At 48.5% G+C, this 19,777-nt stretch overlaps 1 protein-coding gene across 1 annotated transcript in view; it reads right to left on the bottom strand.

Annotated features, from left to right (window-relative positions):
* The window catches only part of LOC124018141 (FYVE, RhoGEF and PH domain-containing protein 1-like), an 89,848-nt gene extending 84,294 nt beyond the window's left edge, over nt 1-5,554 (bottom strand). Inside the window, exon 1 of the mRNA XM_046333416.1 lies at nt 4,341-5,554. Within this exon, the coding sequence (XP_046189372.1) occupies nt 4,341-4,509 (169 nt within the window). The 5' untranslated portion in view covers nt 4,510-5,554. The remainder of the gene's footprint in view (nt 1-4,340) is intronic.
* Nucleotides 5,555-19,777: the final 14,223 nt, after the last annotated feature.

Raw genomic sequence — 19,777 nt, 5'->3', positions numbered from 1 at the left:
GCCACCGGATTCATCAAAAGAGACATAGATGACGTGATACCGATAGTGTCTTTGAAAACGTTCCCAAATCAAAAAGCCGCGACAGCAGCCTTGTAGAAAAACTGAACGAGAGAGAGATGCTAGTACTTCTGTGTGTGTAATGTTTACCGTTCATTTTTATTGTTTATTTCACTTTTGTATATTATCTACTTCACTTGCTTTGGCAATGTTTAACATATGCTTCCCATGCCAATACGGCCCCTTGAATTGAGATTCTTATAAACAGGGCAAGGTGACTGGGACAATAGTTGTGTTAAACAGTACAAATATGACTTACGCAGATCACGGATTACAAAAAGAAAGCAAGCCGCATCACGGTCACCAACGCCTACCGGGGGATATAAACACCTGTTTCTCAAGACTCGAGCACAATGACCGTGCGCTGCCGAGGAGAGCCCCCCCGATGACAACAACGTGGGCTACACACTCACAGTCTCTACTGAAGTCAATCAAACGTGTTAACCCTCGCAATGCTGCCCGACGGAATCCCTAGCCGTGCCCTAAGAGCATATGCAGACCAGCTGGCTGTTGTGTTCTCTGACATTTTAAATATTTCCCTAGCTCAGGCCACTATTCCCACCTGCTTCAAGATGTCCACTATTATCCGGCCTACCAAGTACCTGAACTGAGATAATAATATAATATATGCCATTTAGCAGACGCTTTTATCCAAAGCGACTTACAGTCATGTGTGCATACATTCTACGTATGGGTGGTCCCGGGAATCAAACCCACTACCCTGGCGTTACAAGCGCCATGCTCTACCAACTGTGCTACAGAAGGACCACAAAGACTACCGACGCGTAGCCCTCACGTCATCATGAAGTACTCTGAGATGCTAGTCCAAGACCGTATCACCTCCTCCCTCCCCGACACGCCCAACCCTCTCCAATTCTCCTACCGCCCTGACCGATCCACGGACAACGCAATCACCATTGCACTGCACTGCACTGCATATGTGAGGATGCTGTTTATCCACGACAACTCCAATACCATAGTGTCCTATCAACTCATTACAACGCTCACAGCCTTGGGGCTGAACTCATCCCTGGGTCCCGGAACATCCTGACGGGCCGCCTCCAGGTGGTGAAGGTCCGCCCCCAGGTGGTGAAGGTCCGCCCCCAGGTTGTGAAGGTCCGCCCCCAGGTTGTGAAGGTCCGCCCCCAGGTGGTGAAGGTAGGCAACATTACCTTCTCAACACTGATTCTCAACACGGGGATCCCACCAGGGTGCGTCCTCAGCCCCCACCTGTATTCCCTGTATACCCACGACTGTCTGGCCTCACACAGCTTCAACTCCATCATCAAGTTCGCTGATGACACGACAGTCGTAGATCTGATCACCAACAACGATGAGACGGCCTACAGGGAGGAGGGAGGCACTCTGACGGCGTGGTGCCAGGTAAACAACCTCTCGCTCAACGTCAGCAAAACAAAGGAGCTGATTGTGGACTACAGGAGGGACCAGGCTGGGCATCCCCCCATCCTCATCAACAGGGCCGCTGTGGAGAAATATCTCGGCGTACACATCTCATCTCAGAGAAGCTGAAACGGTCAAACCACACGGACACCGTGGTCAAGAAGGCACGACAGTGACTCTTCAACCTCAGGATGCTGAAGACATTTGGCCTGTCCCCGAGAGCTCTCCCGAGAGCTCTCACAGTGATCTACAGGAGCACCATCGAGAGCATACTGTCAGGCTGCATCACAGTGTTCTACAGGAGCACCATCGAGAGCATACTGTCAGGCTGCATCACAGTGTTCTACAGGAGCACCATCGAGAGCATACTGTCAGGCTGCATCACAGTGTTCTACAGGAGCACCATCGAGAGGATACTGTCAGGCTGCATCACAGTGTTCTACAGGAGCACCATCGAGAGCATTCTGTCAGGCTGCATCACAATGTTCTATAGTAGCACCATCGAGAGTATACTGTCAGGCTGACTCAACTCCAGCCACTACAATAATGGAAATTGATTTAAATTGATGTAAAAAATATATCACTAGCCACTTTAAACAATGCCACTTAATATAATGTTTACATACCCTGCATTACTCATCTCATATGTATATACTGTACTCTATATCATCTACTGCATCCTTATGTAATACATGTATCACTATCCACTTTAACTGTGCCACTTTGTTTACATACTCATCTCATATGTATATACTGTACTCGATACCATCTACTGTATCTTGCCTATGCCGCTCTGTACCATCACTCATTCATATATCCTTATGTACATATTCTTTATCCCCTACACTTGTGTGTATAAGGTAGTAGTTGTGGAATTGTTAGGTTAGATTACTCGTTGGTTATTACTGCATTGTCTGAACTAGAAGCACAAGCATTTCGCTACACTCACATTAACATCATGTGTATGTGACAAATAAAATTTGATTTGATTTTAAGGGCAGAGCTAGAAAGTTCAAGCCCCTTGGGTGCTGCCATACAGTTACATTAGTAGTGCCCATCCAAGAAGGCTCAAGGTCATTGGCCACAGATAAAATGATGTCAAATCACATTATATCTACAGTAGCTTTGATTGAAGTGATCATGTCAACATCCTACATTTAAATCTTAGCTAGAAGTCATCATGAATCAAGTCGACAATCTACTGGCAAATCCTTATTAATTCTTGTCATATGAAGATAAATAATGAAGGGAAATTATAGATAAAACATATCGGTGCTCATGGAACATTGGACATAAACATTACACAACACGTTGGAAATCGCAAATTCAACAATGAGTGGTTTGGAAAGAATCAGTGACAGTGGCTAACTGCAAAGCATTTCAAAGCAATCACATGCCTGCTATTCAGTGGAGTGGCTGTGTGCTGCCAAATCTGGGATTAAGTGTCTCTTAAAATGACAAACATTCAACATTGGCCATGCTGTCAATGAAGCATGATTTGTGCCGCAGTCAAAACAACAGTTAACTTGGAACTGCGATGTCTTGAATTCACTGAAGTCAAGTTAACTGGGAAGTCAAGAATAAACGAGCTCCGACTGGGAAAAACGTTTTGAACAGTCATCCAACTGGGAATTGTAAATCCGGCCTCTTTCTAGAGCCACGACCTGAACTCTGGCCTCTTTCTAGAGCCACGACCTGAACTCTGGCCTCTTTCTAGAGCCACGACCTGAACTCCGGCCTCTTTCTAGAGCCACGACCTGAACTCCGGCCTCTTTCTAGAGCCACGACCTGAACTCCGGCCTCTTTCTAGAGCCACGACCTGAACTCTGGCCTCTTTCTAGAGCCACGACCTGAACTCTGGCCTCTTTCTAGAGCCACGACCTGAACTCTGGCCTCTTTCTAGAGCCACGACCTGAAGATCACAAGATTCGACCTTGTTTTCTTTCCAGAGTTCCCAGTTGTTTTAAAAGCACCATAAATCCAGAGAATGACAGACTTTGATGACACAATTTGCCCACGAAGGACCACTGCACCAGTTTCCTGTTCAAGTGAACACAACAAGGTGAGTCCAAAAATGTCTTGTATGCTGCTGTATAAGTGATGTAATATGCCAGGGAGATGTGTATAATGTAGCTAAGAAAGTCATACTAAGTGTATGTTGTGTATTAAGCTGCTAGTAGCCCATGTGCCTCACCCTAAAAATGGTCTATTTTCAGGTCTTAATTTCGCCTACTGTTCTGACTTGGTGGTGCACCTTAACCTGTTTTAGAGAAATGTAATCATTGAATATTGTAAGAGCTTTCATTGTCTGCTTATATGCACCCTTTATTTATCCTACGGTTCTGACTTGGTGTACAGGGAGAACAATGTAAGAAACAGCCCATGTTCTGTATTCTGCCACTCTACATTTCAAAAGTTATGTTGCCTATCTCGCTCATTAATGTCCTAATCTAAATTACGGATTGCCTCTTTAACATTCGTCCTCCCCTTATGCTGTAGTTTGTACATCTCAATTGTCACATTTGTTTAAGCAAGTCAGTCATCTCAGCTATGTTTTTTTAAGGCAGTAAATGAGGCTGAATGAACTGTTTCGCTGCTGCCAGACAAGACTCCGCTGATAGCCAGGTGTTGCAGTGCTAAGGATTCACTCCATGGTGCTGAAAAGAAAGCTCTGTGATGTTGGGACAGCTTTATGTAGGCCCTAACAGTTTCCGGTCACCTTTTGTCACCTTTATAGTGCAATGAATGTGTTGTTTAATGTTGTGTAGTGACTTTGCTGGCATTTTCCTAAAACAAATTTGGGAGTTTGCTCCACCAAGATTGACATGCTTATTAAAATCGGCTACTGTTTAGGCTACAACAAAAGAAAATGGATTACTCACGTATCCTGCGCAGCGGCGGTTGTGGTCTTGCCATGCTGCGGCTGATGTGGTAGGAGAAGCGCATGGTTTTGAACTGGCTGGAGAAGGAACCGATACTGGCTGCCGTCTCAGGGGAAATCGACGGGCTGAAGCTCGACACTAAAGCGCTCTTCGGTCGGTTCAACTGCATACCTGCCTGGTCACGGTTTACACAGGCATAGCCTAAAGGACAGGATGCGGGTTCTCTCACAAAAGTGAATAAGATTAGATTCCAGGCTTGTGGAGTTAAATCCCCCCAAAATCAGGCCTTTCCCACGAGTGGTCCGTTGGTTCGAGTCGTTGTCCCGTATCAGACTCCTGGTTGAAATGGGCTCCAGTCTTTTATCCACCAAACTGCAGTCCTCCGTGAGCTGGACTGTGCGATTTGAACCCCAATCAAACTCTCTATCAACGACGGAAAAAGCCATCAAATAGATATTGATTTTATTTACTAATTATTTTACCAACCAATTGGCCTCCCCAATTTTTTATTTTATTTTTACATTTACTGTACAATATAATGAAGATAAATGCAACCAAATGTACTGTAACCTAGGCTACACGAGGTTGCAATCCACACCGATACATATAACAACTGTTGCAATAAAGTTACAATAAACAAACAGAAATTGGCCACATTGTTCCAACACGGATTGGCTTAGTCTTAGGGAAATGGGAAGGCTACAAACTATCTTCTTTACGACTGTATCCAAATATTTTAGGCTACCCCCCCAAAAAACCTAACCGCAGGCTACATACAGCTGACATCTCGATAAAAGACTATGCGCATTCTGGACTAAACCGTTTTCCTCCGTCGGATCCAGTGTTATTTGAGAAAATAAACGTATTTGAAAGGACATGCGCAAAACAAAAGTGGTTAAATATTGTACACATTAGGCCTTTTATAAAAGTGAACGCTCGTCTCTGCTAACATCTTTCCTTCGGTTTCTGTCCTCCACTTTCCTCTGGAAACGCAATCTCAGCGTCTTTAGTCTACTTAACTTCCTACAGACCCCGTCTTCAAACTTCTTCAAACTCCTCCTTCCAAAGTTAAAAATAATGTAGACTCAAGCCTTTCGTTTGTTTTTGGTGCATTCATTTTGTCGTCAACTTCATGTGCGTTTGTATTTCCGATCCCCCAGCTTGTTAGTTATCCATTCTTTGTGTGAAACCTTCTACAACGCAGTCAAACTGCAATTCCTCCAATGCGTTGAATTTAACCCCCCCCCCCTTTCCCACCTCTTCCCCTCTATTCCTCTGCTCCTGTGTGCGTTATTCCGTCTACATTAAATCCGCTCAGCCCCCCTTCTTCGCAATCTCTCTCTCTCTCCCCTCCTCCACCATCTCGCTCTCCCTCCTTCCTCCCTTCGCAACATCTGGTTTTCATTTTCTCTCTCTTTTCTTTTGCCTGAAATTTGATGCAAAGCAAAAACGTTGACACGATCTCAGTTGTTTTTTTCATCCCCTAAAAGTCAACATTTGTAACTGGCTTCCATTTTGTGATTAGAATTAACGGTTTTGTAAAATCTGTAAATGATGGCAAATAAAATATCCACAAAAGCGAATGCAGACAAAAGATAGATCTGCTCATCTAACATCTTAATTTTCATTAATATGGAGTTGGTTCCGTCTTTGCTGCTATAACAGCCTCCACTCTTCTGGGAAGGCTTTCCACTAGATGTAGGAACATTGCTGCTATAACAGCCTCCACTCTTCTGGGAAGGCTTTCCACTAGATGTTGGAACATTGCTGCTATAACAGCCTCCACTCTTCTGGGAAGGCTTTCCACTAGATGTTGGAACATTGCTGCTATAACAGCCTCCACTCTTCTGGGAAGGCTTTCCACTAGATGTTGGAACATTGCTGCTATAACAGCCTCCACTCTTCTGGGAAAGGCTTTCCACTAGATGTTGGAACATTGCTGCTATAACAGCCTCCACTCTTCTGGGAAAGGCTTTCCACTAGATGTTGGAACATTGCTGCTATAACAGCCTCCACTCTTCTGGGAAGGCTTTCCACTAGATGTTGGAACATTGCTGCTATAACAGCCTCCACTCTTCTGGGAAGGCTTTCCACTAGATGTTGGAACATTGCTGCTATAACAGCCTCCACTCTTCTGGGAAGGCTTTCCACTAGATGTTGGAACATTGCTGCTATAACAGCCTCCACTCTTCTGGGAAAGGCTTTCCACTAGATGTTGGAACATTGCTGCTATAACAGCCTCCACTCTTCTGGGAAGGCTTTCCACTAGATGTTGGAACATTGCTGCTATAACAGCCTCCACTCTTCTGGGAAAGGCTTTCCACTAGATGTTGGAACATTGCTGCTATAACAGCCTTCACTCTTCTGGGAAGGCTTTCCACTAAATGTTGGAACATTGCTGCTATAACAGCCTCCACTCTTCTGGGAAGGCTTTCCACTAGATGTTGGAACATTGCTGCTATAACAGCCTCCACTCTTCTGGGAAGGCTTTCCACTAGATGTTGGAACATTGCTGCTATAACAGCCTCCACTCTTCTGGGAAGGCTTTCCACTAGATGTTGGAACATTGCTGCTATAACAGCCTCCACTCTTCTGGGAAGGCTTTCCACTAGATGTTGGAACATTGCTGCTATAACAGCCTCCACTCTTCTGGGAAAGGCTTTCCACTAGATGTTGGAACATTGCTGCTATAACAGCCTCCACTCTTCTGGGAAGGCTTTCCACTAGATGTTGGAACATTGCTGCTATAACAGCCTCCACTCTTCTGGGAAGGCTTTCCACTAAATGTAGGAACATTGCTGCTATAACAGCCTTCACTCTTCTGGGAAGGCTTTCCACTAAATGTAGGAACATTGCTGCTATAACTGTCATGTTTTGTCATTTATTATCTTGTCTTGTCCCTGTGCTTCCCATTCTATTCGTTTCCCTCTGCTGGTCTTATTAGGTTCTTTCCCTCTTTCTATCCCTCTCTCTCCCCCTCCCTCTCTCACTCTCTCGCTCTCTCTTCTCTCTATCGTTCCGTTCCTGCTCCCAGCTGTTCCTATTCCCCTAATCAATCATTTAGTCTTCCCACACCTGTTCCCGATCCTTTCCCCTGATTAGAGTCCCTATTTCTTCCTTTGTGTTCCGTTCCTGTCCTGTCGGTTCCTTGTCTAGAATTCACCGTGCTGTGTTTGTGTATCGCCCTGTCGTGTCGTGTTTTCCTCAGATGCTGCGTGGTGAGCAGGTGTCTGAGTCTGTCTGGTTCAAGTGCCTTCCCGAGGCAACCTGCTGTTCACCTGCTGTTCAAGATCGAGTCTCCAGTTTGTCCTCGTCATTTCGAGTGAAAGTTGTGTTTTTTGTTTGTATTTACTTTACTGGATTAAAGACTCTGTTTTCGCCAAGTCGCTTTTGGGTCCTCTTTCACCTGCATGACAGAAGGAACCGACCAAGGAATGGACCCAGCGACTTCAGACGCTCGTTACACTGCCGTCGAGATCCAAGGAGCCATGCTCGGCAGACACGAGCAGGAATTGTCTGCTGCTCGCCATGCCGTGGAGAACCTGGCCGCTCAGGTTTCCGACCTCTCTGGACAGTTCCAGAGTCTACGTCTCGTGCCACCTGTTACTTCCTGGCCTGCCGAGCCTCCAGAACCTAGGGTTAATAACCCACCTTGCTACTCCGGGCAGCCCACTGAGTGCCGCTCCTTTCTCACGCAGTGTGAGATTGTGTTCTCTCTCCAACCCAACACATACTCTAGAGAGAGAGCTCGGGTTGCTTACGTCATTTCACTCCTTACTGGCCGGGCTCGAGAATGGGGCACAGCTATCTGGGAGGCAAGGGCTGATTGCTCTAACAAGTTCCAGAACTTTAAAGAGGAGATGATTCGGGTTTTTGACCGTTCAGTTTTTGGTAGGGAGGCTTCTAGGGCCCTGGCTTCCTTATGCCAAGGTGAACGGTCCATAACGGATTATTCTATTGAGTTTCGCACTCTTGCTGCCTCTAGTGAGTGGAACGAGCCGGCGCTGCTCGCTCGTTTTCTGGAGGGACTCCACGCAGTGGTTAAGGATGAGATTCTCTCCCGGGAGGTTCCTTCAGATGTGGACTCTTTGATTGCTCTCGCCATCCGCATAGAACGACGGGTAGATCTTCGTCACCGGGCTCGTGGAAGAGAGCTCGCATCAACGGTGTTTCCCTGCTCCGCATCGCAACCATCTCCCTCCTCTGGCTCAGAGTCTGAGCCCATGCAGCTGGGAGGGATTCGCATCTCGACTAAGGAGAGGGAACGGAGGATCACCAACCGCCTGTGCCTCTATTGCGGAGTTGCTGGACATTTTGTTAATTCATGTCCAGTAAAAGCCAGAGCTCATCTGTAAGCGGAGGGCTACAGGTGAGCGCAACTACTCAAGTCTCTCCATCAAAATCCTGTACTACTTTGTCGGTCCATCTACGCTGGACCGGTTCGGGTGCTACATGTAGTGCCTTGATAGACTCTGGGGCTGAGGGTTGTTTCATGGACGAAGCATGGGTTCGGAAACATGACATTCCTTTCAGAGAGTTAGAGAAGCCTACGCCCATGTTCGCCTTAGATGGTAGTCATCTTCCCAGTATCAGATTTGAGACACTACCTTTAACCCTCACAGTATCTGGTAACCACAGTGAGACTATTTCTTTTTTGATTTTTCGTTCACCGTTTACACCTGTTGTTTTGGGTCATCCCTGGCTAGTATGTCATAATCCTTCTATTAATTGGTCTAGTAATTCTATCCTATCCTGGAACGTTTCTTGTCATGTGAAGTGTTTAATGTCGGCCATCCCTCCCGTTTCTTCTGTCCCTACTTCTCAGGAGGAACCTGGCGATTTGACAGGAGTGCCGGAGGAATATCATGATCTGCGCACGGTCTTCAGTCGGTCCCGAGCCAACTCCCTTCCTCCTCACCGGTCGTATGATTGTAGTATTGATCTCCTTCCGGGGACCACTCCTCCTCGGGGTAGACTATACTCTCTGTCGGCTCCCGAACGTAAGGCTCTCGAGGATTATTTGTCTGTGTCTTTTGACGCCGGTACCATAGTGCCTTCTTCCTCTCCGGCCGGGGCGGGGTTCTTTTTTGTTAAGAAGAAGGACGGTACTCTGCGCCCCTGCGTGGATTATCGAGGGCTGAATGACATAACGGTTAAGAATCGTTATCCGCTTCCCCTTATGTCATCAGCCTTCGAGATTCTGCAGGGAGCCAGGTGCTTTACTAAGTTGGACCTTCGTAACGCTTACCATCTCGTGCGCATCAGAGAGGGGGACGAGTGGAAAAACGGCGTTTAACACTCCGTTAGGGCATTTTGAGTACCGGGTTCTGCCGTTTGGTCTCGCCAATGCGCCAGCTGTTTTTCAGGCATTAGTTAATGATGTTCTGAGAGACATGCTGAACATCTTTGTTTTTGTCTATCTTGACGATATCCTGATTTTTTCTCCGTCACTCGAGATTCATGTTCAGCACGTTCGACGTGTTCTACAGCGCCTTTTAGAGAATTGTCTCTACGTAAAGTCTGAGAAGTGCTCTTTTCATGTCTCCTCCGTTACTTTTCTCGGTTCCGTTATTTCCGCTGAAGGCATTCAGATGGATTCCGCTAAGGTCCAAGCTGTCAGTGATTGGCCCGTTCCAAGGTCACGTGTCGAGTTGCAGCGCTTTTTAGGTTTCGCTAATTTCTATCGGCGTTTTATTCGTAATTTCGGTCAAGTTGCTGCCCCTCTCACAGCTCTTACTTCTGTCAAGACGTGTTTTAAGTGGTCCGGTTCCGCCCAGGGGAGCTTTTGATCTTCTAAAAGAACGTTTTACGTCCGCTCCTATCCTCGTTACTCCTGACGTCACTAGACAATTCATTGTCGAGGTTGACGCTTCAGAGGTAGGCGTGGGAGCCATTCTATCCCAGCGCTTCCAGTCTGACGATAAGGTTCATCCTTGCGCTTATTTTTCTCATCGCCTGTCGCCATCTGAGCGCAACTATGATGTGGGTAACCGTGAACTGCTCGCCATCCGCTTAGCCCTAGGCGAATGGCGACAGTGGTTGGAGGGGGCGACCGTTCCTTTTGTCGTTTGGACAGACCATAAGAACCTTGAGTACATCCGTTCTGCCAAACGACTTAATGCCCGTCAAGCTCGTTGGGCGTTGTTTTTCGCTCGTTTCGAGTTTGTGATTTCTTACCGTCCGGGTAGCAAGAACACCAAGCCTGATGCCTTATCCCGTCTGTTTAGTTCTTCTGTGGCTTCTACTGATCCCGAGGGGATTCTTCCTTATGGGCGTGTTGTCGGGTTAACAGTCTGGGGAATTGAAAGACAGGTTAAGCAAGCACTCACGCACACTGCGTCGCCGCGCGCTTGTCCTAGTAACCTCCTTTTCGTTCCTGTTTCCACTCGTCTGGCTGTTCTTCAGTGGGCTCACTCTGCCAAGTTAGCTGGTCATCCCGGTGTTCGAGGCACTCTTGCGTCTATTCGCCAGCGCTTTTGGTGGCCGACTCAGGAGCGTGACACGCGCCGTTTCGTGGCTGCTTGTTCGGACTGCGCGCAGACTAAGTCGGGTAACTCTCCTCCTGCCGGTCGTCTCAGACCGCTCCCCATTCCTTCTCGACCATGGTCTCACATCGCCCTAGACTTCATTACCGGTCTGCCTTTGTCTGCGGGGAAGACTGTGATTCTTACGGTTGTCGATAGGTTCTCTAAGGCGGCACATTTCATTCCCCTCGCTAAACTTCCTTCCGCTAAGGAGACGGCACAAAACATTATCGAGAATGTATTCAGAATTCATGGCCTCCCGTTAGACGCCGTTTCAGACAGAGGCCCGCAATTCACGTCACAGTTTTGGAGGGAGTTCTGTCGTTTGATTGGTGCGTCCGTCAGTCTCTCTTCCGGGTTTCATCCCCAGTCTAACGGTCAAGCAGAGAGGGCCAATCAGACGATTGGTCGCATACTACGCAGCCTTTCTTTCAGAAACCCTGCGTCTTGGGCAGAACAGCTCCCCTGGGCAGAATACGCTCACAATCGCTTCCTTCGTCTGCTACCGGGTTATCTCCGTTTCAGAGTAGTCTGGGTTACCAGCCTCCTCTGTTCTCATCCCAGCTTGCCGAGTCCAGCGTTCCCTCCGCTCAAGCGTTTGTCCAACGTTGTGAGCGCACCTGGAGGAGGGTGAGGTCTGCACTTTGCCGTTACAGGGCACAGACTGTGAGAGCCGCCAATAAACGCAGGATTAAGAGTCCAAGGTATTGTTGCGGCCAGAGAGTGTGGCTTTCCACTCGCAACCTTCCTCTTACGACAGCTTCTCGTAAGTTGACTCCGCGGTTCATTGGTCCGTTCCGTGTCTCCCAGGTCATCAATCCTGTCGCTGTGCGACTGCTTCTTCCGCGACATCTTCGTCGCGTCCATCCTGTCTTCCATGTCTCCTGTGTCAAGCCCTTTCTTCGCACCCCGTTCGTCTTCCCTCCCCCTCCCGTCCTTGTCGAGCGCACCTATTTACAAGGTACATAAGATCATGGACATGCGTTCTCGGGGACGGGGTCACCAATACTTAGTGGATTGGGAGGGTTACGGTCCTGAGGAGAGGAGTTGGGTTCCGTCTCGGGACGTGCTGGACCGTTCACTCATTGATGATTTCCTCCGTTGCCGCCAGGATTCCTCTCGAGTGCGCCAGGAGGCGCTCGGTGAGTGGGGGTACTGTCATGTTTTGTCATTTATTATCTTGTCTTGTCCCTGTGCTTCCCATTCTATTCGTTTCCCTCTGCTGGTCTTATTAGGTTCTTTCCCTCTTTCTATCCCTCTCTCTCCCCCTCCCTCTCTCACTCTCTCGCTCTCTCTTCTCTCTATCGTTCCGTTCCTGCTCCCAGCTGTTCCTATTCCCCTAATCAATCATTTAGTCTTCCCACACCTGTTCCCGATCCTTTCCCCTGATTAGAGTCCCTATTTCTTCCTTTGTGTTCCGTTCCTGTCCTGTCGGTTCCTTGTCTAGAATTCACCGTGCTGTGTTTGTGTATCGCCCTGTCGTGTCGTGTTTTCCTCAGATGCTGCGTGGTGAGCAGGTGTCTGAGTCTGTCTGGTTCAAGTGCCTTCCCGAGGCAACCTGCTGTTCACCTGCTGTTCAAGATCGAGTCTCCAGTTTGTCCTCGTCATTTCGAGTGAAAGTTGTGTTTTTTGTTTGTATTTACTTTACTGGATTAAAGACTCTGTTTTCGCCAAGTCGCTTTTGGGTCCTCTTTCACCTGCATGACAATAACAGCCTCCACTCTTCTGGGAAGGCTTTCCACTAAATGTAGGAACATTTGTTATGCAGGTGAATGAGGACCCAAAAGCGACTTGGCGAAAACAGAGTTTTTAATCCAGTAAAGATACTTTACAAAACAAAAGGCATAATACTACTCGTAAAGACGAGAACAGACTGGAGACTTGATCAAGAACTGCAGGTTGCCTCTGGAAGGCACTTGAACCTAGCAGACTCAGACACCTGCTCACCACGCAGCATCTGAGGGAAACACGACACGACAGGGCAAAACATAGACACAGCACGGTGAATTATAGACAAGGATCCGACAGGGCAGGAACGGAAAACAAGGAGAGAAATAGGGACTCTAATCAGGGGAAAAGATAGGGAACAGGTGTGGGAAGACTAAATGATTGATTAGGGGAATAGGAACAGCTGGGAGCAGGAACGGAACGATAGAGAGAAGAGAGAGCGAGAGAGTGAGAGAGGGAGGGGGGAGAGAGAGGGATAGAAAAAGGGAAAGAACCTAATAAGACCAGCAGAGGGAAACGAATAGAAGGGGAAGCACAGGGACAAGACATGATAATCAATGACAAAACATGACAGTACCCCCCCCACTCACCGAGCGCCTCCTGGCGCACTCGAGGAGGAACCCTGGCGGCAACGGCGGAAATCATCAATAAGCGAACGGTCCAGCACGTCCCGAGACGGAACCCAACTCCTCTCCTCAGGACCGTAACCCTCCCAATCCACTAAGTATTGGTGACCCCGTCCCCGAGAACGCATGTCCATGATCTTACGTACCTTGTAAATAGGTGCGCTCTCGACAAGGACGGGAGGGGGGAGGGAAGACGAACGGGGGTGCGAAGAAAGGGCTTGACACAGGAGACATGGAAGACAGGATGGACGCGACGAAGATGTCGCGGAAGAAGCAGTCGCACAGCGACAGGATTGACGACCTGGGAGACACGGAACGGACCAATGAACCGCGGAGTCAACTTACGAGAAGCTGTCGTGAGAGGAAGGTTGCGAGTGGAAAGCCACACTCTCTGGCCGCAACAATACCTTGGACTCTTAATCCTGCGTTTATTGGCGGCTCTCACAGTCTGTGCCCTGTAACGGCAAAGTGCAGACCTCACCCTCCTCCAGGTGCGCTCACAACGTTGGACAAACGCTTGAGCGGAGGGAACGCTGGACTCGGCAAGCTGGGATGAGAACAGAGGAGGCTGGTAACCCAGACTACTCTGAAACGGAGATAACCCGGTAGCAGATGAAGGAAGCGAGTTGTGAGCGTATTCTGCCCAGGGAGCTGTTCTGCCCAAGACGCAGGGTTTCTGAAAGAAAGGCTGCGTAGTATGCGACCAATCGTCTGATTGGCCCTCTCTGCTTGACCGTTAGACTGGGGATGAAACCCGGAAGAGAGACTGACGGACGCACCAATCAAACGACAGAACTCCCTCCAAAACTGTGACGTGAATTGCGGGCCTCTGTCTGAAACGGCGTCTAACGGGAGGCCATGAATTCTGAACACATTCTCGATGATGATTTGTGCCGTCTCCTTAGCGGAAGGAAGTTTAGCGAGGGAATGAAATGTGCCGCCTTAGAGAACCTATCGACAACCGTAAGAATCACAGTCTTCCCCGCAGACAAAGGCAGACCGGTAATGAAGTCTAGGGCGATGTGAGACCATGGTCGAGAAGGAATGGGGAGCGGTCTGAGACGACCGGCAGGAGGAGAGTTACCCGACTTAGTCTGCGCGCAGTCCGAACAAGCAGCCACGAAACGGCGCGTGTCACGCTCCTGAGTCGGCCACCAAAAGCGCTGGCGAATAGACGCAAGAGTGCCTCGAACACCGGGATGACCAGCTAACTTGGCAGAGTGAGCCCACTGAAGAACAGCCAGACGAGTGGAAACAGGAACGAAAAGGAGGTTACTAGGACAAGCGCGCGGCGACGCAGTGTGCGTGAGTGCTTGCTTAACCTGTCTTTCAATTCCCAGACTGTTAACCCGACAACACGCCCATAAGGAAGAATCCCCTCGGGATCAGTAGAAGCCACAGAAGAACTAAACAGACGGGATAAGGCATCAGGCTTGGTGTTTTTGCTACCCGGACGGTAAGAAATCACAAACTCGAAACGAGCGAAAAACAACGCCCAACGAGCTTGACGGGCATTAAGTCGTTTGGCAGAACGGATGTACTCAAGGTTCTTATGGTCTGTCCAAACGACAAAAGGAACGGTCGCCCCCTCCAACCACTGTCGCCATTCGCCTAGGGCTAAGCGGATGGCGAGCAGTTCACGGTTACCCACATCATAGTTGTGCTCAGATGGCGACAGGCGATGAGAAAAATAAGCGCAAGGATGAACCTTATCGTCAGACTGGAAGCGCTGGGATAGAATGGCTCCCACGCCTACCTCTGAAGCGTCAACCTCGACAATGAATTGTCTAGTGACGTCAGGAGTAACGAGGATAGGAGCGGACGTAAAACGTTCTTTTAGAAGATCAAAAGCTCCCTGGGCGGAACCGGACCACTTAAAACACGTCTTGACAGAAGTAAGAGCTGTGAGAGGGGCAGCAACTTGACCGAAATTACGAATGAAACGCCGATAGAAATTAGCGAAACCTAAAAAGCGCTGCAACTCGACACGTGACCTTGGAACGGGCCAATCACTGACAGCTTGGACCTTAGCGGAATCCATCTGAATGCCTTCAGCGGAAATAACGGAACCGAGAAAAGTAACGGAGGAGACATGAAAAGAGCACTTCTCAGCCTTTACGTAGAGACAATTCTCTAAAAGGCGCTGTAGAACACGTCGAACGTGCTGAACATGAATCTCGAGTGACGGTGAAAAAATCAGGATATCGTCAAGATAGACAAAAACAAAGATGTTCAGCATGTCTCTCAGAACATCATTAACTAATGCCTGAAAAACAGCTGGCGCATTGGCGAGACCAAACGGCAGAACCCGGTACTCAAAATGCCCTAACGGAGTGTTAAACGCCGTTTTCCACTCGTCCCCCTCTCTGATGCGCACGAGATGGTAAGCGTTACGAAGGTCCAACTTAGTAAAGCACCTGGCTCCCTGCAGAATCTCGAAGGCTGATGACATAAGGGGAAGCGGATAACGATTCTTAACCGTTATGTCATTCAGCCCTCGATAATCCACGCAGGGGCGCAGAGTACCCTCCTTCTTCTTAACAAAAAGAACCCCGCCCGGCCGGAGAGGAAGAAGGCACTATGGTACCGGCGTCAAGAGACACAGATAAATAATCCTCGAGAGCCTTACGTTCGGGAGCCGACAGAGAGTATAGTCTACCCCGAGGAGGAGTGGTCCCCGGAAGGAGATCAATACTACAATCATACGACCGGTGAGGAGGAAGAGAGTTGGCTCGGGACCGACTGAAGACCGTGCGCAGATCATGATATTCCTCCGGCACTCCTGTCAAATCGCCAGGTTCCTCCTGAGAAGTGGGGACAGAAGAAATGGGAGGGATGGCAGACATTAAACACTTCACATGACAAGAAACGTTCCAGGATAGGATAGAATTACTAGACCAATTAATAGAAGGATTATGACATACTAGCCAGGGATGACCCAAAACAACAGGTGTAAAAGGTGAACGAAAAATCAAAAAGAAATAGTCTCACTGTGGTTACCAGATACAGTGAGAGTTAAAGGTAGTGTCTCAAATCTGATACTGGGAAGATGACTACCATCTAAGGCAAACATGGGCGTAGGCTTGTCTAACTGTCTGAAAGGAATGTCATGTTTCCGAGCCCATGCTTCGTCCATGAAACAACCCTCAGCCCCAGAGTCAATCAAGGCACTGCATGTAGCACCCGAACCGGTCCAGCGTAGATGGACCGACATAGTAGTACAGGATCTAGATGAAGAGACCTGAGTAGTAGCGCTCACCAGTAGCCCTCCGCTTACTGATGAGCTCTGGCCTTTACTGGACATGAATTGACAAAATGTCCATCAAATCCGCAATAGAGGCACAGGCGGTTGGTGATCCTCCGTTCCCTCTCCTTGGTCGAGATGCGAATACCTCCCAGCTGCATGGGCTCAGTCTCTGAGCCAGAGGAGGGAGATGGTTGCGATGCGGAGCAGGGAAACACCGTTGACGCGAGCTCTCTTCCACGAGCTTGGTGACGAAGATCTACCCGTCGTTCTATGCGGATGGCGAGAGCAATCAAAGAGTCCACACTGGAAGGAACCTCCCGAGAGAGAATCTCATCTTTGACCACTGCGTGGAGTCCCTCCAGAAAACGAGCGAGCAGCGCCGGCTCGTTCCAGTCACTAGAGGCAGCAAGAGTGCGAAACTCTATAGAGTAATCCGTTATGGATCGATCACCTTGGCATAGGGAAGCCAGGGCCCTAGAAGCCTCCCCACCAAAAACTGAACGGTCAAAAACCCGAATCATCTCCTCTTTAAAGTTCTGGTAATTGTTAGAACAATCAGCCCTTGCCTCCCAGATAGCTGTGCCCCACTCTCGAGCCCGGCCAGTAAGGAGTGAAATGACGTAAGCAACCCGAGCTCTCTCGCTAGAGTATGTGTTGGGTTGGAGAGAGAACACAATATCACACTGGGTGAGAAAGGAGCGGCACTCCGTGGGCTGCCCGGAGTAGCAAGGTGGGTTATTAACCCTAGGTTCCGGAGGCTCGGCAGGCCAGGAAGTAACAGGTGGCACGAGACGAAGACTCTGGAACTGTCCAGAGAGGTCGGAAACCTGAGCGGCCAGGTTCTCCACGGCATGGCGAGCAGCAGACAATTCCTGCTCGTGTCTGCCGAGCATGGCTCCTTGGATCTCGACGGCAGTGTTACGAGCATCTGTAGTCGCTGGGTCCATTCCTTGGTCGGATCCTTCTGTTATGCAGGTGAATGAGGACCCAAAAGCGACTTGGCGAAAACAGAGTTTTTAATCCAGTAAAGATACTTTACAAAACAAAAGGCATAATACTACTCGTAAAGACGAGAACAGACTGGAGACTTGATCAAGAACTGCAGGTTGCCTCTGGAAGGCACTTGAACCTAGCAGACTCAGACACCTGCTCACCACGCAGCATCTGAGGGAAACACGACACGACAGGGCAAAACATAGACACAGCACGGTGAATTATAGACAAGGATCCGACAGGGCAGGAACGGAAAACAAGGAGAGAAATAGGGACTCTAATCAGGGAAAAGGATCGGGAACAGGTGTGGGAAGACTAAATGATTGATTAGGGGAATAGGAACAGCTGGGAGCAGGAACGGAACGATAGAGAGAAGAGAGAGCGAGAGAGTGAGAGAGGGAGGGGGAGAGAGAGGGATAGAAAAAGGGAAAGAACCTAATAAGACCAGCAGAGGGAAACGAATAGAAGGGGAAGCACAGGGACAAGACATGATAATCAATGACAAAACATGACAACATTGCTGTCGGGACTTAATGAGGTCGGCCCTGATGTTGGTCGAGTAGTCCTCACTCACAGTCAGCGTTCTAATTCATCCCAAAGGTGTTAGACAGGGTTGAGGTCAGGGCTTTGTGCAGGCCAGTCAAGTTCTTCCACACAGATCTCGACAAACCATTTCTGTATAGACCTCGCTTTGTGCACGGGAAACAGGAAAGGAAAGGAAATGACCTTCCCCAAACTGTTGCCACAAAGTTGGAAACACAGAATCATCTAGAATGTCATTGTATGCTGTAGCGTTAAGATTTCCCTTCACTGGAACCAAGGGACCTAGCCTGAACCATGAAAAACAGTCCCAGATCATTATTCTTCCTCCACCAAAATTTACAGTTGGCACTATTGCATTGGGGCAGGTAGCGTTCTCCTGGCATCCACCAAACCCAGTTTCGTCCGTAAGACTGCCAGATGGTGAAGCGTGATTCATCACTCCAGAAAACGTGTTTCCACTGCTCAAGAGTCCAATTGCGGCGAGCTTTATACCACTCCAGCCGACGCTTGGAATTGCGCATCTTAGGCTTGTGTGCTGCTGCTCGGCCATGGAAACCCATTTCATGAAGCTCCAGGCGAACAGTTCTTGTGCTGACAAACTGACCTGTTGGAAAGGTGTCATCCTGTGACGGTGCCACGTTGAAAGTCACTGAGCTCTTCAGTGAGGTCATTCTACTGCCAATGTTTGTCTATGGAGATTGCATGGCTGTGTACTCAATAGTGTACTAGTGTACTCTATAGTGTATGTATGTATATAGTAAGTATAGTGTATATATAGGTGTATATATGGTATGCCGTGTATAGTGTATGTATGTGTGTATGTATAGTGTGTATATATATATATATGTTATTTTTTAATGCAACTAACCGTATTTATATCAAATCTATCAGACAAAATAAAAGGCATTATTGTCCAAAAAGTGTTTAAAGGAATTGATTGTTTAATTCTAACATTATTCAAATATACATGTTTTTTTTTTTGTTTTTTTAAACCTTTATTTAACCAGGCAAGTCAGTTAAGAACATATTCTTATTTTCAATGACGGCCTGGGAACAGTGGGTTAACTGCATGTTCAGGGGCAGAACGACAGATTTGTACCTTGACAGCTCAGGGGTTTGAACTTGCAACCTTCCGGTTACTAGTCCAACGCTCTAACCACTAGACTACCCTGCCGCCTCTACACTCTAACCACTAGGCTACCTGCCTCCTCTACACTCTAACCACTAGGCTACCCTGCCGCCTCTACACTCTAACCACTAGGCTACCCTGCCGCCTCTACACTCTAACCACTAAGCTACCCTGCCGTCTCTACACTCTAACCACTAGTCTACCCTGCCGCCTCTACACTCTAACCACTAGGCTACCCTGCCGCCTCTACACTCTAACCACTAGACTACCTGCCACCTCTACACTCTAACCACTAGGCTACCTGCCACCCATACATTCTAACCACTAGGCTACCTGCCTCCTCTACACTCTAACCACTAGGCTACCCTGCCGCCTCTACACTCTAACCACTAGGCTACCCTGCCACCTCTACACTCTAACCACTAGGCTACCCTGCCTCCTCTACACTCTAACCACTAGGCTACCTGCCTCCTCTACACTCTAACCACTAGGCTACCCTGCCTCCTCTACACTCTAACCACTAGGCTACCTGCCTCCTCTACACTCTAACCACTAGGCTACCCTGCCCCCTCTACACTCTAACCACTAGGCTACCCTGCCTCCTCTACACTCTAACCACTATGCTACCTGCCTCCTCTACACTCTAA

The sequence above is a fragment of the Oncorhynchus gorbuscha genome, linkage group LG03 (assembly GCF_021184085.1).
Source record: "Oncorhynchus gorbuscha isolate QuinsamMale2020 ecotype Even-year linkage group LG03, OgorEven_v1.0, whole genome shotgun sequence".
NCBI classification, from domain to species: Eukaryota; Metazoa; Chordata; class Actinopteri; order Salmoniformes; family Salmonidae; genus Oncorhynchus; species Oncorhynchus gorbuscha.
This window is presented reverse-complemented; position numbering and strand designations above follow the sequence as displayed.